This window comes from Schistocerca americana, chromosome 5, assembly GCF_021461395.2.
Source record: "Schistocerca americana isolate TAMUIC-IGC-003095 chromosome 5, iqSchAmer2.1, whole genome shotgun sequence".
NCBI classification, from domain to species: Eukaryota; Metazoa; Arthropoda; class Insecta; order Orthoptera; family Acrididae; genus Schistocerca; species Schistocerca americana.
The window spans coordinates 448,918,639-448,936,578 of record NC_060123.1 but is presented as its reverse complement, the minus strand read 5'-3'; the positions used below and the strand labels follow the sequence as shown (position 1 = coordinate 448,936,578).

General features: G+C 40.3%; 1 protein-coding gene across 1 annotated transcript in view; it reads right to left on the bottom strand.

Annotated features, from left to right (window-relative positions):
• The window catches only part of LOC124616744 (armadillo repeat-containing protein gudu-like), a 159,061-nt gene that overhangs the window by 30,337 nt on the left and 110,784 nt on the right, over positions 1–17,940 (bottom strand). Inside the window, exon 9 of the mRNA XM_047145113.1 lies at positions 12,778–12,969. Within this exon, the coding sequence (XP_047001069.1) occupies positions 12,778–12,969 (192 nt within the window). The remainder of the gene's footprint in view (positions 1–12,777; positions 12,970–17,940) is intronic.

Genomic DNA, 17,940 nt, shown 5'->3' with positions numbered 1-17,940 from the left:
TTGTGGGATGAACTAAAAATGACTAGACAATGTCGCAATAACATGAATTTTCTGTGCTCGACAATATCGTAAAAGCGGCAAGAAACTTACCTTGTCGATGGATGTGGAATGTACAGCTGGTGTTCCCACTAAATAAGTGAGAGTGATGAGGTGAAATACATTCCTCGAACCGCTGATATTGAAACCAGTTGACACTAGATCGAAGATTTCACAAGGGGTCATGCCACTGGACATGAACTTCACGAATTTGTGCAGTGAAGGCTACGGTGGATGCACGACACAAGCACTCAGACTTTGTATTAAACATGTGAAAGTGAGCTGGCATGGTAACCAACATTGAGCTGCATATGCATGGTTTGCAAGCTAAACACTGGGCAGATACTGACTGACAATAGTGGGACTTTGCGGTTACGGCAAGAACTTTGTCATGAAAGAAAACTTATGTAGGTATGTGTTAAGGGAAGCTGACATGCCTATATAAATTTATAACCATGTAGGATAACTCCAATGGTCGAAAAATAAATGCTATGCCCATACTGTCCAGGGTTATCAACCCATAAAAAGAGAAATAAACCCACACACTTTGCACCTCCATATGATGTCAGTGCACAGTGGGGGGAAATTGTAATGAATCATATTATTATTATTATTATTATCTTCTTTCCTTTCTCAGACCTTAGGTCTGGTAAAAAATGGAAAGTGACGCGGACCTTCATCAAGCGTGACTTCCTTTTAACTGTATGGTATATGTTACATTGTATTTAGGATCTTTCGGGTTATTGAACACGTATCAATAATTATGGATTTCTGTAGTTGTATATATACGTTTGGATGTAACTGTATTGCATTGATGTACTGGTGGATATTGTGTGGTATGACTCCTGTAGTTGATAGTATAATCGGTATAACGTCAACTTTATCCTGATGCCACATGTCCTTGACTTCCTCAGCCAGTTGGATGTATTTTTCAATTTTTTCTCCTGTTTTCTTCTGTATATTTGTCATATTGGGTATGGATATTTCAATTAGTTGTGTTAATTTCTTCTTTTTATTGGTGAGTATGATGTCAGGTTTGTTATGTGGTGTTGTTTTATCTGTTATAATGGTTCTGTTCCAGTATAATTTGTATTCGTCATTCTTCAGTACATTATTATTATTATTATTATTATTATTATTATTTCTATTTTTCTCAGACCTTAGGTCTGGTTAAAAATGGAAAGTGACGCGGACCTTCATCCAGCGTGACTTCCTTTTAACTGCACGGTATGTGTTACATTGTATTTAGGAAATTTCGGGTTATTGAACACGTATCAATAATTACGGATTTCTGTAGTTGTATATATACGTTTGGATGTAGCTGTATTGCATTGATGTACGGGTGGATATTGTGTGGTATGACTCCTGTAGTTGATAGTATAATTGGTATAATGTCAACTTTATCCTGGTGCCACATGTCCTTGACTTCCTCAGCCAGTTGGATGTATTTTTCAATTTTTTCTCCTGTTTTCTTTTGTATATTTGTTGTATTGGGTATGGATATTTCGATTAGTTGTGTTAATTTCTTCTTTTTATTGGTGAGTATGATGTCAGGTTTGTTATGTGGTGTTGTTTTATCTGTTATAATGGTTCTGTTCCAGTATAATTTGTATTCATCGTTCTCCAGTACATTTTGTGGTGCATACTTGTATGTGGGAACATGTTGTTTTATAAGTTTATGTTGTAAGGCAAGCTGTTGATGTATTATTTTTGCTACATTGTCATGTCTTCTGGGGTATTCTGTATTTGCTAGTATTGTGCATCCACTTGTGATGTGATCTACTGTTTCTATTTGTTGTTTGCAAAGTCTGCATTTATCTGTTGTCGTATTGGGATCTTTAATAATATGCTTGCTGTAATATCTGGTGTTTATTGTTTGATCCTGTATTGCAATCATGAATCCTTCCGTCTCACTGCATATATTGCCTTTTCTTAGCCATGTGTTGGATGCGTCTTGATCGATGTGTGGCTGTGTTAGATGATACGGGTGCTTGCCATGTAGTGTTTTCTTTTTCCAATTTACTTTCTTCGTATCTGTTGATGTTATGTGATCTAAAGGGGTGTAGAAGTGGTTATGAAATTGCAGTGGTGTAGCCGATGTATTTATATGAGTGATTGCTTTGTGTATTTTGCTAGTTTCTGCTCGTTCTATAAAGAATTTTTTTAAATTGTCTACCTGTCCATAGTGTAGGTTTTTTATGTCGATAAATCCCCTTCCTCCTTCCTTTCTGCTTAATGTGAATCTTTCAGTTGCTGAATGTATGTGATGTATTCTATATTTGTGGCATTGTGATCGTGTAAGTGTATTGAGTGCTTCTAGGTCTGTGTTACTCCATTTCACTACTCCAAATGAGTAGGTCAATATTGGTATAGCATAAGTATTTATAGCTTTTGTCTTGTTTCTTGCTGTCAATTATTATTATTATTATTATTATTATTATTATTATTATTATTATTATTATTCTTTCCCTTGTTCTTTACTTTTTGTACATAAAAGATATATATAAAATAATAAGTTATTTTACACCAGCGATGATGCTGAGATAGATACAAAACAAGTAGAGATACGCTCTTCAGCTGATGAATTTTTATATATTCATCTGTTTGTCTCTATAAGTAGTAGCTGGCAAACGTATGAAAAGTTCTGCCCTGTTACTGATGTTAAAATATATGTATTCCAACTAGATATTAAAGAAGTGCTACAAAAAGTTATTAGTAAAGCAAAGTTTACTCTTAAATTCATGATGACCATACCCATCTGTTCATCATTTCGCCCACACCGAGAATCCTGATATCAAGAGGAGCAGACAAGATGAATCTGTGTGAGCAGAGGTGGGGCGATCCAGAACCAATATTGTCATACCAAGCTCTATCCACAATGGCAGTAACAAGAAAAAGTAGTACATAAATTTAAATGGTGAATATATATATGTATTGGATATTGAAGGTCTGTTGATATAATGCCTGTTAAAGTTCACTCAGGATAGGTGTACCTTCAAATTTCTTTCAATTATTCTTTCCAATTTTTTTGATTATTCAAGCAGCAATTATTAATCAGTTTCCATTATATATTATATTTTTATGCCCACCCCCCTATTCAGTGCCAATATTCAGTAGATGTCGATATACACTCCTGGAAATTGAAATAAGAACACCGTGAATTCATTGTCCCAGGAAGGGGAAACTTTATTGACACATTCCTGGGGTCAGATACATCACGTGATCACACTGACAGAACCACAGGCACATAGACACAGGCAACAGAGCATGCACAATGTCGGCACTAGTACAGTGTATATCCACCTTTCGCAGCAATGCAGGCTGCTATTCTCCCATGGAGACGATCGTAGAGATGCTGGATGTAGCCCTGTGGAACGGCTTACCATGCCATTTCCACCTGGCGCCTCAGTTGGACCAGCGTTCGTGCTGGACGTGCAGACCGCGTGAGACGACGCTTCATCCAGTCCCAAACATGCTCAATGGGGGACAGATCCGGAGATCTTGCTGGCCAGGGTAGTTGACTTACACCTTCTAGAGCACGTTGGGTGGCACGGGATACATGCGGACGTGCATTGTCCTGTTGGAACAGCAAGTTCCCTTGCCGGTCTAGGAATGGTAGAACGATGGGTTCGATGACGGTTTGGATGTACCGTGCACTATTCAGTGTCCCCTCGACGATCACCAGTGGTGTACGGCCAGTGTAGGAGATCGCTCCCCACACCATGATGCCGGGTGTTGGCCCTGTGTGCCTCGGTCGTATGCAGTCCTGATTGTGGCGCTCACCTGCACGGCGCCAAACACGCATACGACCATCATTGGCACCAAGGCAGAAGCGACTCTCATCGCTGAAGACGACACGTCTCCATTCGTCCCTCCATTCACGCCTGTCGCGACACCACTGGAGGCGGGCTGCACGATGTTGGGGCGTGAGCGGAAGACGGCCTAACGGTGTACGGGACCGTAGCCCAGCTTCATGGAGACGGTTGCGAACGGTCCTCGCCGATACCCCAGGAGCAACAGTGTCCCTAATTTGCTGGGAAGTGGCGGTGCGGTCCCCTACGGCACTGCGTAGGATCCTACGGTCTTGGCGTGCATCCGTGCGTCGCTGCGGTCCGGTCCCAGGTCGACGGGCACGTGCACCTTCCGCCGACCACTGGCGACAACATCGATGTACTGTGGAGACCTCACGCCCCACGTGTTGAGCAATTCGGCGGTACGTCCATCCGGCCTCCCGCATGCCCACTATACGCCCTCGCTCAAAGTCCGTCAACTGCACATACGGTTCACGTCCACGCTGTCGCGGCATGCTACCAGTGTTAAAGACTGCGATGGAGCTCCGTATGCCACGGCAAACTGGCTGACACCGACGGCGGCGGTGCACAAATGCTGCGCAGCTAGCGCCATTCGACGGCCAACACCGCGGTTCCTGGTGTGTCCGCTGTGCCGTGCGTGTGATCATTGCTTGTACAGCCCTCTCGCAGTGTCCGGTGCAAGTATGGTGGGTCTGACACACCGGTGTCAATGTGTTCTTTTTTCCATTTCCAGGAGTGTAGATGAAAATACCTGTAGGACTGTGCCAATATTCAGTAGTTGTCGATATAGATGAAAATACCTGTTAATATTTCTGAACTAATAAACGTTCATGACATTTGATTTTGAGATGTGTTAACTACAGAATATGTATTTTAATTTTACAATGTATGCTGATCTATGTAATGTTAAGACAAAAAGGGTATATGCATTGACCAAAAAATCACAGTAACAAATATATTTCCTGGAATGGCAAGATATGGCACTACAACACTGCCTTCAAATTAGAATGTCTCTATGCCAATGAATGCCTCATTTTCAACTATAGCCTGCAGAAGCTAGGGATTTTGGAAAGCAGAATACTCAGAAAAATACTGGGGACAGTTTGGACTGAAGACATACGGAAACTGTGAAACAACACAGAAGTCTAGCAGGATGTGGAAAGGATTTTGAATACTATGAGGAGAAGGGGGTAGCTGATGTTTCTTGGAAACCTATACAACAGGAAAGAAAATAGATTAGTAAAACAGATATTCAACCCTCTGTTGACAAAAAAGAAGAAGAATATGGTTAAGGGAACGTGCCAAGATTTAGAATAGTTGAACATCACAGCATTTCCACATTTGGGAGCAAAGTGCAAAATTTTGTAGATTAGGAGCTGAATGATCACTGTTGCTGATCACTTTTGCTTCCAGATAATTGTCCATGCCCTGTAGGAACACTGTCCTTGGTTCACAGGTGTTCCTCTTTTCAGAGACTGTTTATGCATATTGCAAGTACTCGTACATCATATGTCATGAACACAGTACTGATTAGAAACAATTTGTTGACTGGCTAAAAGCTATCAGGTGAAATGGTGGCACTACTATAGAGGAAACTAGCTACGATTAGTGTGTCATGTGGCACTGAGTGCCAACAGATACTCTTCTGCCTGCTGTGTACTTAAGTCATGGCTCACCCACCAGCAGGCAGCACTTCACTCAGCCCCAGGCCAAGAGCCAGCTACAATCTACAGTCCATCCATTGTAGCTTCCTGCCAAATCTACACCACACCACAACAGTGACATTCATCTCTCTGCAACAGTGATGATAGTCCACCACAGACTAGTCTTGCTACAGTGGACTTTGACTGTGTACTTATGCTATTGTGATCATCATGACCAGTGTCCCTAAAGGCCTTGATTCTGTTATTCACATCAGATCAAGGATGATCATCTCAGCTTGTAGCGGTTCTGCCTGCTTTATTTATTTCTTCGTTTGTTGTCCTCGATGTCGACATACTGTGTTGCTACACTGGCTGAAAAAAATGGGGTTTGTAAATTGAGCACTGACTACTGTAAATAATGTAAACAACAGATGCACAGTTGCATTTCATAGTCTTTTACTTTCACTTTTCACAAGTTCACAGTTATATATATATGGCCAGTGCATTACTGTTCTAGCTTCCCATAAGCCTCATTAATTGTTAACAGGTGAACATCCACATACTGCTACAATTGTTTCCTGTTGAACATCTATTGTTGCTATTGTGGTCTTCAGTCCTGGGACTGGTTTGACGCAGCTCTCCATGCTACTCTATCCTGTGCAAGCTTCTTCATCTCCCAGTACTTACTGCAACCTACATCCTTCTGAATCTGCTTAGCGTATTCATCTCTTGGTCTCCCTCTACGATTTTTACCCTCCACACTGCCCTCCTATACTAAATTGGTGATCCCTTGATACCTCAGAACATTTCCTACCAACCGATCCCTTCTTCTAGTCAAGTTGTGCCAGAAATTTCTCTTCTCCCCAATTCTATTCAGTACCTCCTCATTAGTTATGTGATCTACCTATCTAATCTTCAGCATTCTTCAGTAGCACCACATTTCAAAAGCTTCTATTCTCTTCTTGTCCAAACTATTTAACGCCCATGTTTCACTTCCATATATGGCTGCACTCCACACGAATACTTTTAGAAACGATTTCCTGCCACTTAAATCTATACTCAATGTTAAGAAATTTCTCTACTTCAGACACGCTTTCCTCACCATTGTCAGTCTACATTTTATATCCTCTCTACTTCGCACATCATCAGTTATTTTGTTCCCCAAATATCAAAACTCCTTTACTACTTTAAGTGTCTCATTTCCTAATCTAATTCCCTCAGCATCACCCGGCTTAATTCGACTACATTCCATTATACTCGTTTTGCTTTTGTTGATGTTCATCTTATATCCTCCTTTCAAGACACTGTCCATTGCATTCAACTGCTCTTCCAGGTTCTTTGCTGTCTCTGACAGAATTACAATATCATCGGTGAACCTCAAAGTTTTTATTTCTTCTCCATGGATTTTAATTCCTACTCCAAATTTTTCTTTTGTTTCCTTTACTGCTTGCTCAATATACAGATTGAATAACATCAGGGAGAGGCTACAACTCTGTCTCACTCCCTTCCCAACCACTGCTTCCCTTTCATGCCCCTCAACCCTTATAACTGGCATCTGGTTTCTGTACAAATTGTAAATAGCCTTTCGCTCCCTGTACTTTACCCCTGCCACCTTTAGAATTTGAAAGAGAGTATTCCAGTCAACATTGTCAAAAGCTTTCTCTAAGTCTACAAATGCTAGAAACGTAGGTTTGCCTTTCCTTAATCATTCCTCTAAGATAAGTCGTAAAGTCAGTGTAACATTTCTACGGAATCCAAACTGATCTTCCCCGAGGTCAGCTTCTACCAGTTTTTCCATTCGTCTGTAAAGAATTCGCATTAGTATTTTGCAGCTGTGACATATTAAACCGATAATTTGGTAATTTTCACATCTGTCAACACCTGCTTTCTTTGGGATTGGAATTATTATATTCTTCTTGAAGTCTGAGGGTGTTTCGCCTCTCTCCTACATATTGCTCACCAGATGGTAGAGTTTTGTCAGGACTGGCTCTCCCAAGGCCGTCAGTAGTTCTAATGGAATGTTGTCTACTCCCGGGGCCTTGTTTTGACTCAGGTCTTTCAGTGCTCTGTCAAACTCTTCACACAGTATCGTACCTCACATTTCATCTTCATCTACATCCTCTTCCATTTCCATAATATTGTCCTCAAGTACATTGCCCTTGTATAGACCCTCTATATACTCCTTCCACCTTTCTGCTTTCCCTTCTTTGCTTAGAACTGGGTTTCCATCCGAGCTCTTGATATTCATACAAGTGGCTCTCTTTTCTCCAAAGGTCTCTTTAATTTTCCTGTAGGCAGTATCTATCTTAGCCCTAGTGAGATAAGCCTCTACATACTTACATTTGTCCTCTATCCATCCCTGCTTAGCCATTTTGCACTTCCTGTTGATCTCATTTCTGAGGCATTTGTATTCCTTTTTGCCTTCTTCATTTACTGCATTTTTATATTTTCTCCTTTCATCAATTAAATTCAATATTTCTTCTGTTACACAAGGATTTCTACTAGCCCTCGTCTTTTTACCTACTTGATCCTCTGCTGCCTTCACTACTTCATCCCTCAGAGCTACCCATTCTTCTTCTACTGTATTTCCTTCCCCCATTCCTGTCAATTGTTCCCTTGTGCTCTCCCTGAAACTCTGTACAACCTATTGTTTAATCAGTTTATCCAGGTCCCATTTCCTTATATTCCCACCTTTTTGCAGGTTCTTCAGTTTTAATCTGCAATTCATAACCAATAGATTGTGGTCAGAGTCCACATCTGCCCCTGGAAATGTCTTACAATTTAAAACCTGGTTCCTAAATCTCTGTCTTTCCATTATATAATCTATCTGATACCTTCTAGTATCTCCAGGATTCTTCCATGTATACAACCTTCTTTCATGATTCTTGAATCACGTGTTAGCTATGATTAAGTTATGCTCTGTGCAAAATTCTTCCAGGTGGCTTCCTCTTTCATTTCTTACCCCCAATCCATATTCACCTATTATGTTTCCTTCTCTCCCTTTCCCTACTCTCGAATTCCAGTCACACATGATTATTAAATTTTCGTCTCCCTTCACTACCTGAATAATTTATTTTATCTCATTATACATTTCATCAATCTCTTCATCATCTGCAGAGCTAGTTGGCATATAAACTTGTACAACTGTAGTAGGTGTGGGCTTCGTGTCTATCTTCGCCACAATAATGCGTTCACTATGCTGTTTGTAATAGCTTACCCACACTCCTATTTTTCTATTCATTATTAAACCTACTCCTGCATTACCCCTTTTTGATTTTGTATTTATAACCCTGTATTCGCCTGACCAAAAGTCTTGTTCCTCCTGCCAGTGAACTTCACTAATTCCCACTATATCTAACTTTAACCTATCCATTTCCCTTTATAAATTTTCTAACCTACCTAACAGATTAAGGGATCTGACATTCCACGCTCCGATCCGTAGAACACCACTTTTCTACATCTACGAGTAGTAAAAACCTAATCAAAAAGTTCACAGTTCTTGAAGAATAGAAAGGTACATATGGAACAGACACTGTTACTGCTTTAACACACAGCCCATTGGTGTAACATTTATTTCTCTGTTAAGTTGATACAGTGTTGTTGTTTTAACAAATACAGGTTCCTCATGTGAAACTCGGCCATGGACTGACTGACTCGTGACCAAGAACTGGGCCCTTATATATCATCACAATAATAGGCACTGAAACTACATATTGTTTCAAGTTAAATATACAGAAATTACAATTAAAACTTAACTCATTAAATTAAATGAATACATCAAAAAATTGCATCCTTTTAACAGTTTCTCATACTGCAAGAGTTAGGCTGAATTATTTGTTTAAATCATGAAATTAACATATATAGTTAAGCAAACAATACTTTTGACAAAACTGTTAATTACTTTGGAATTAATTAAGGGCTGGCTTTGCTAACATGTTTTTGAAGAGAGCCAAACAGATTACTACTATTTCGCCTTCCAAATGTTTACAATTATTACAGAATTTATATTTGTTTATATGTCAACAATAGAATTTACATTATGAAACGATTACTGATTTCACCCTATAATAAAAGATACTAACTAGGGATAATTAAAATAAGTAAGAAAATCAATTACATACATAAAACTAAGCACAAAATTAGATCTGGTGTTATATTCTTTAAAATTGAGGGCCAATAGTTCTCTTATACGAAATCCAGATTATATTCATGTATGTCAATGGTAATCAGTTGAAATTGAAAAAATGAATTTGAAGGAGACAGATGGCAAAACAAGAGGGGAAGTAAAAACATTCCAGCTTGCTTCATCACAAGTTGTTATTCTGTTTTATGTGGAACTTGACTTTGTTCTCATGCTATACTAAAAACGTTCTTAAAGGCTACCTGGGAATCATTATTCAGTCATGAATCATGTGCATGCAGTTAAAATAGAGGATACAAAAGATGGCAACAATGGTTAATGTTCCCTGGCTCCAGTGCCAACTCCATGTTCGTGCTGCAGTCACATCTGGTACATGGCTGGTGGCCCCCTCCAACTATGCCTGATGCTTGTGCAATCGTGGCCAGCCCTTTAATCGAGGGTGGGCAGAGGCCCAGCTACAAGATGAGGGTACAAGCAACATTTCTCGGTGTAGTTGGCGTTACAGCACTCAGACTAGGCTCCAGCTGCATCCTGCTGAATCTGTACTGATTGACTGATCCTGATGCTGCCCCACCCACTTTGAGAAGATAAAGCCATGGTCGGCCATCCTTGCAGGTGCAGCACAACACCTGCCACCTTCTTCTTTTGGGTTACATGTGGCGACATGCTGTTTTTCTCAGCTCCCTTGGTGCCTCATTATGTTTTCTTGCCCTTCTTGTGGCGTACAGCTTTTCTCATTTGTTGCAGCGTAAATCTTTTTCATTTGTTGCATTTCATTCCTGCATTCTCATGATTCTACACAAGTCATCTTTTCCATTTCTTCAGGGCACTGGTAGTAGTTTTTGCCATCTCAAGCCCCAGTGTCAGTTTACATCTCAAAATGTTCTCCACATTCCCTCGAATAGTTTTCTCTGCCGGTCTGTTCCATTAGTGTGCTTCTACACACACTGTACTTTGTGCCTTCGGAACAACCTTCACATTCAGTTGCACACATTTTCCTGTAACATTTTTCTGTTTTCACATTTCTGGGCCTTTTGACTGTTATTCTTGGTGCCTGTGGTGCTTCTGGCACCCATTCCTCTTTCTGCCCTTTGGGCATGTCCTTCTCCCTTACCCACTATTTTCACACATTTTTATTTTCCAGTGATAACTATACCACTCTCCCAGTGCTGCTGGTTCTCCATTTCTGTTGCAGCATTGTGCCAGAGGCCACAATGGTCAAGCCCTCTCTGCCAGTGCCACTGGCACCTCGTTGACATCATGTTCACCAGTGGTACGGTCACTTTTCCGGTGGTCACATTGGTCAAGCTCTGTCTCCCAGTGCTGCCAGTACCCGCTGATGCCACACTGGCCCCTCAGTGTCTTCACTTCACAGACTGCTTTGTGGTTTTCCTCACCTGTTTCCAGCAGTGTACATGTGCCTCACTGATTAGCTCCATCAGTCATGGGGTTTGCTTTTGTGGGTCACTGACTGGTCATCTCTGATCCTGTGATCCCTCCTTCTGGACCAATCCAGCAGCTAGCTACATCAGTCTGCACTTTCGGCGCCACAGTTCTCTTGCCTACCCCCCCCCCCCCCCCCCCCCCCCTCAAAAAAAGCTTTCTTCAAATCCTGATGTGGACCACCCAACGTATCTGCAGATACTGCTTCCCAGCTTCAAGTCCTGAATTTTAGGGTACAGCATCAGAGAGAGCCACCAAAAGTTCCCCTCAACCTTGGATGCCCTCTGCACCAATTGAGGACATCAGCTGGCACTATGATCTTCTTTGGTTGGCCCACCACCCCCAGCTGAGGTACACCTTTCAGAATCTTTTTCCTAGTATCAACAAGGCTCCATAATATTTTCTTTGAGGACAAAGAGAAGTCAAGTATCTCACTGTCGCTGACCACTTCAGCTTCCAGATCAACGTCTGCACCCTGCAGGAAGCCTGCTCTTACTCAGCAGGCAGTCCTCCTTCAAGAGACTGTTTACACTCCTCACTTGCACAGTGTATGTTATGGACATGGTACTGATTGCAAACTATATTTTGACAGGCTAAATGCTAGCAGGTGCCATCAGAGGCACCATCATCATTCAGAGGTGGCAACCCCAGCAGCAATGGCAGCACTGCTATCAAGGGAACTAGCCTTTATCTGTGGGTCATATGGACATCAAGCACCCATGGATATTCCTCTGCCTGCTGTGTACATCAGTTATGGCTCACCCTTCAGCAGAGAGCACTTTCCTATGCTATGGCTCAAAAGCTGGCCACAACCAGTGGTCCATCCATTGGAGCTTCCTGCCAAGCATACGCTGCATCACATCAACGACTATGCCAGTTGTTGTCCTGTTTTCTGTGGAACTTGGCAGTGTTGTGATGCTGTAATAAAACTGTTCTTAAAGGATACCTAGGCATCATCACTTAATCATCAATCATGTGCATGTAATTATGACGAACAAAGGAAGCATGTCAGAAAATGCTTGAAGTGAAATGAAATGAAATGTCATGTGGCTAGGCCCTCCTGTCAGGTAGACCGGTCGCCTGGTGCAAGTCTTTTGACTTGACACCAATTTGGTGACTTGCGCGTCAGTGGGGATGAAATGATGATGATGAAGACAACACAACACTCAGTATCTGAACGGGGAAAATCTCCGACCCAGCCAGGAATCAAACCCTGGCCCCTTAGCATAGCATTCCCTCGTGCTGACCACTCAGCTATTGGGGAGGACAATGCTTGAAGTAATGCCGAAGACAGGGTAAACACCAGACAAAGGAAAATAAAAGGAAATACTGTTGTAGCATGATATTAATTGCTCAAATCATTGATAAAAGCAACAACAACTACAATAACAAATAATGAACAAGCAATTTGAAACAAGACTCTAAAATTATTATTCAGAATGAATAATAAATTTATGAAGTGTGAATTGCTTTTGACACAACTAAGCATCAGATTTTGAGTTTATCCCTTTTTTACATTAAGTACCATGACAGAAAGCAGATATTATCGAAATTCCTGTGGTTTTCCCCTTTTATCCGTCACATATTTACTTTCCAAAAATTGATTTTGGTGAGTCGCATGGGTACTTTTACAAGCTGCTGTTACATGGAAACAACATATTGTAGCTGAAGATTTAGAAACCAGAAACCACATCACACTTACTGTTGTTACATGCTTAGCTAGTACAGTTGCCACTCCATGGTCTGTGATAATAGCCAGGTTCTCCTTGTCCAGTGCTATCCTGGCCAAGACAGCACATACACCAGCCAAAACATTTGTATCATTAGAAGTACGAAGTAAACGTATTGCAATCAACATGCTTCCAGGGATGCTTTTCACCATTTCTCCTGCATCCTGTCCACAGAGAGAGGAAACAACAATTATCAGCTCATCTTGTTTGAACGTAATAATTTCTATAATTTTATTCAGGGCTATAATTTTCTCAGCAGCCATGGTACATATTTCAGAATAAAATTCAGTCAGCACTTGCACAAACAGGAAATTTTTTTGCTTTACTGGTTTCTATAGATTTATCTGTCATCTTCAGAAGCTTAATATAGATTTCAGTATCTCCTTCACAGAAGCATAGGGCCTTGACAATGTTGGAAAAAGTACATATTGTATGTAATACTTAACAATCTGTGTTTATAATTATCACAAACAATATTTACATATTTTGACAAGTCATGGTATAATGCTTCTGTGAAGAAGATATTGAAATGGCATTGCGGTTCTCTGAAGAACATAATGAAATCTGCTAAACCAATATTAATCTTCTGAAGGTGACAGATTAATCTGTTCAAACCAGTAAAGCAAAATACAAGGCTACTACACACAATTCATTTGTTTTCAAAGTTCTATATTTTCCAAAGTATTACATATACAAATACGATTGTTGCATGAAGAGAACTGTAAACTCATGAAATTTGCATTTTGCATTCTACACATGTTCTATAAGTCACCCTCTGGTCACACAACATGTGTCCAAACAGGTAGTCAAGTTATTTTCCATACCTTATGCAGCAACATCCCTTCAATGGTCATCACAGCAGCATCAATACATTATTTGTTCTTGGAAGTAGGGGTATGTACACATGGGTCCTTAATGTACCACAAAGGAAAAAGTCTGGCAGCATTACGACAGGCAACCTGTGGTGGGGGCAAGGAAACAGGGCCATATAATCTTCACTGCTACACCCAATCCAGTGATGAGGAAGTTCATCATTTAGGTAGTGACAAATGTAGATGTTCCAATGAGGAAGTGGCCCATCTTATTGGAACATGAAATTCTCAGAATCAGCAGGCAGCTGTGGAAACAACCAAAAGTGCAATATATCAAGCTAAGAGGTACCTGTCACAGTCTTTCCACAGAAGAAAAATGGCACATACAGCTTTGTCTGCAACACTAAACAGAAAAACATTAACCTTTGGCTAATCTCATTTGTGTGCTCCACTTTTATGAGGCTTTTCTGTGCCCCACACCTTCATATTGTGGTGATTAACACATCCACATAAATGGAAGGTTGCTTTGTTGTTGAATATCAGCTTGGAGGTAAAATGTTCATCCTCAAGTGCTTTCTGAATTGTGATGCAAAACTGAAGCACCAGCCATAATCTTCCAGTTTTAATTGTTGCATCATCCGCAAACAGTACAGTCTGAAGTGCAACTGCTGTCTCACAATCTTCCACACAGATTGCTGTGGTATTCCTAGTTCATGGCTTGTGTGGACCGGTAATTTTTTTGGACTGCGTATGAAACTTTCACTCACTTTCTCCACAGTTGCATCTGGCAGACTTGGTTGACAGGTAATTTTCTGTTTAGAGAAAGAAATAGTGTCCCTATATTGTCAATATCAATGCGCAGTGTTCTGATTACATGGCAGTTTTCTTCCATAATTCCTTCTGAATGCATGCTGCATGATTGTAACAGCTAAACATCTTGCATATTCCAACATATAAACACTCTGTTCTTGCTTTATCACCAATTTCCCAATACACTGCACTCATAACACCAACTAGTGAGCACAATGCGAATTCAGTGAGTTTACAGTTCTTTTCATGCATCAATTACATTTCCACCGTAATACTTCATACAATATATAAAGTTGTAAATGAATGAATAATTTACAGTAGCCCTGTAAATTTCTTGATTGTACAATTGACAACTGAATTTTATTCTGAAAATGATTAATTGTGAATATTAATGAATGCCATGTACATTAAGACACCTAACAAACATGTCACAATAGCAAATTAATTCCTTAAATGCTAAAAAACACAAAAAGCAGCAGAAACAGAAATATTTCCAAATCTTTTACTAAATATATCTTCATTGTTTAATACTGCCAACAGTATCAATGGATTCTTTCTTAACATAAAGCACACAATAAGTCAGAAAAGAATTATAGAACAGCTCCTAAATAGACATTCCAGGCAATCAAAGCAAATACACAGTTCGAACTGAATTATAAAAATCATTATACCTTAGAAGACAATGCCACTGAGGATTCTGAGGGCATATTTAGTATGACACTTTGAACTTTGTTATCTAATTATTGAATTACTTTGTTGGTCCTTATCAAAATTACAGGAAACAAAGAATCATCATTAAAATGTGTAGGTGTACCTTAAATTCAGAATGGGATATAGGTAATTATGGTGTTCCTCGGTACCCACATGGTGAGCTTCTGATTTAATGTTAATATCATACAACATTAAATTATCAGGAAAAGATAATATTAGATTATGATATGATTATTACTATTCGAAGTTTCATGGTTGTTAGAAAAGAAAGCAAATAATGTAGAAGTTATGACATTATGTACATAAAGACTAGCAAACCACTGTCTTAAGTCACAAATATTTACATAAATTGCATTGTTTAATGCTAATACAAAGTGTAAATCTTGTTTTTTTTCTAGTTGCTGATTATTAACCTGAACTTATCTTGGCAGAAAATTCCTCATCAAGGCATATTTATTATCAGATTAAATTTTGACATTTCTTTAGACATACTGGTTTTCTTATAATAAAGACTAACTCCTGGGGAATGTAAATTCTGTTCTTGGTTTTCATCTGTCTCATGATGTATTATATTATAAAAGCCATTGCACTCCTGGAGATAGATAACTTCTCAGGTTTTGTTGCAAAAAATTTATGATTTACAAGCAGCATTCAACGCAACACATTTTTTTTTTTCCTTGGACAACTTCATTTGAAAAAAATGGAGAATTTGTTATGGGACATCATGGAGTATTTCCACCTCAGCCCATATAGTTTGATGAAGTTCCAATACATGGCAGCACTATAAAAAGCTTTCAAAATGGCATCTGTATCAGAGGTGCAGTCCAAGGAGAGAGCTGTCATTGAATTTCTTTTGGTGATACACCAGAGCACTGCAGATATTCATAAATGCTTGCACAATGTCTATGGAGACAAGCAGTGAACAAAGGCACAGTGAGTCATTGGGTGAGATGTCTTTCATCATCATAACAAGGTCTCGCAAACCTGTCAGATCACCCTCTTGCCAGCTGACCATACACAGCTGCGACTCCTGCAGGTTGTAACGTGCAGACATTCTCATTCAAGGTGACTGACAGATCACAATCACACACCTTGCTGCACAACAGAACATCTCTTTTGGTATTGCTGAGGCACCTGTCCACCAGTTGTAGCCTCAAACATGTGTCCCTGCTGGGTTCCTCACTGCCCAACAGAAGATCCTAATGAACAATGATAGACCATCTGTGTGGAACTGTTTGTGATCATGACAATTTTTTGTTGAGCATTGTCACAGGCAATGAGACACGGGTTCATCACTTTAAACTGGAAACAAAACAGCAATCCATAGACTGGCACCACACTACCTCTCCCTCATAGGAAAAGTTCAAAGCTGCACTCTCAACCAGTAAAGTGAGGTGATGGTCTTCTAGGACTCTGACAGGGTTATTCTGTTTTTTATCCTCACTCATGATGCAATAATCAACCCAGAAGTGTATTGTACTACTTTCAGGAAATTGAAGAAACAACTTCAGCATGTTTGTCACCACAAAAAGTCAAATGAACTTCTTCTCCAAGACACTCAAGGCCTCACACAAATCTGCCCACCCCAGAGGAGCTCATACAACTTCCCTGGACTGTTCTTCATCATTCATTCTACAGCCCAGATCTCTCACCTTCTGACTTTCACCTATTTGGTTTAGTGAAAGAAGCACACTACTGTAAACAATATGTGGATGATAGAGAGGTTATTGATGCAGCCAGACAGTGGTTCTGATGCTGACCAGCAGAGCAGTAGCATGCGGGCATACAGCCCCTTCCAGTAAGGTGGTGTAAAGCCATTGCATTGAATGAAGATTATGTCAAAATGTAGGGTTTTGCAGCTGGAGGAGTGAGGAATAAAATAGTGTATTCGGAACCTGAATAAAACCAATGTGCTTTCAGAAAAAAAATGTATGGCATTACTTATTGGCCACCCCTCATAATCATCGCATCCCCTATATGTAGTCCTCTTGCTATATGGATTAGTGAGTATTCATCAGGAATCTTGAAACTCTACCTAATTTTTTAATAAGCCACAGGGAAAATCATACATTAGACGAAATACCTCTACATCTACACACAAACTCTGCAAAACACTGTGATTTGCATGGCAGTGTGTACCTCCAATTGTACACCATGCTATCATGTTATGGTTTATTCCCATTCCACACAGGGAGCTCAGGAAGATTGCTTCTCTGAGTCATGTAACTGGTCTTTGCAGTTCCCACTGGAGCAACATGAAGAGGGTAGAAGGATATTTTAGATTCTTCACCCAATACTGGTTCTCAAAATTTTGTAAGCAATCTTTATGAGGATAATTGGTCTCTATATTCAACCATGAACGGTGGACCTAGCCGCTGGTGGGGAGGCTTGTGTGCCTCAGTGATACAGATAGCCATACCGAAGGTGCAACCACGATGTAGGGGTATCTGTTGAAAGGCCAGACAAATGTGTGGTTCCTGAAGAGGGGCGGCAGCCTTTTCAGTAGTTGCAGGGGCAACAGTCTGGATGATTGACTGATCTGGCCTTGTAACACTAACCAAAATGGCCTTGCTGTGCTGGTACTATGAACGGCTGAAAGCAAGGGGAAACTACAGCCGTAATTTTTCCCGAGGGCATGCAGCTTTACTGTACGGTTGAATGATGATGGCATCCTCCTGGCTAAAATATTCCGGAGGTAAAATAGTCCCCCATTTGGATCTCCGGGCAGGGACTACTCAGGAGGATGTCATTAGAAAAGTAGCATTCTATGGATCGGAGTGTGGAATGTCAGATCCCTTAATT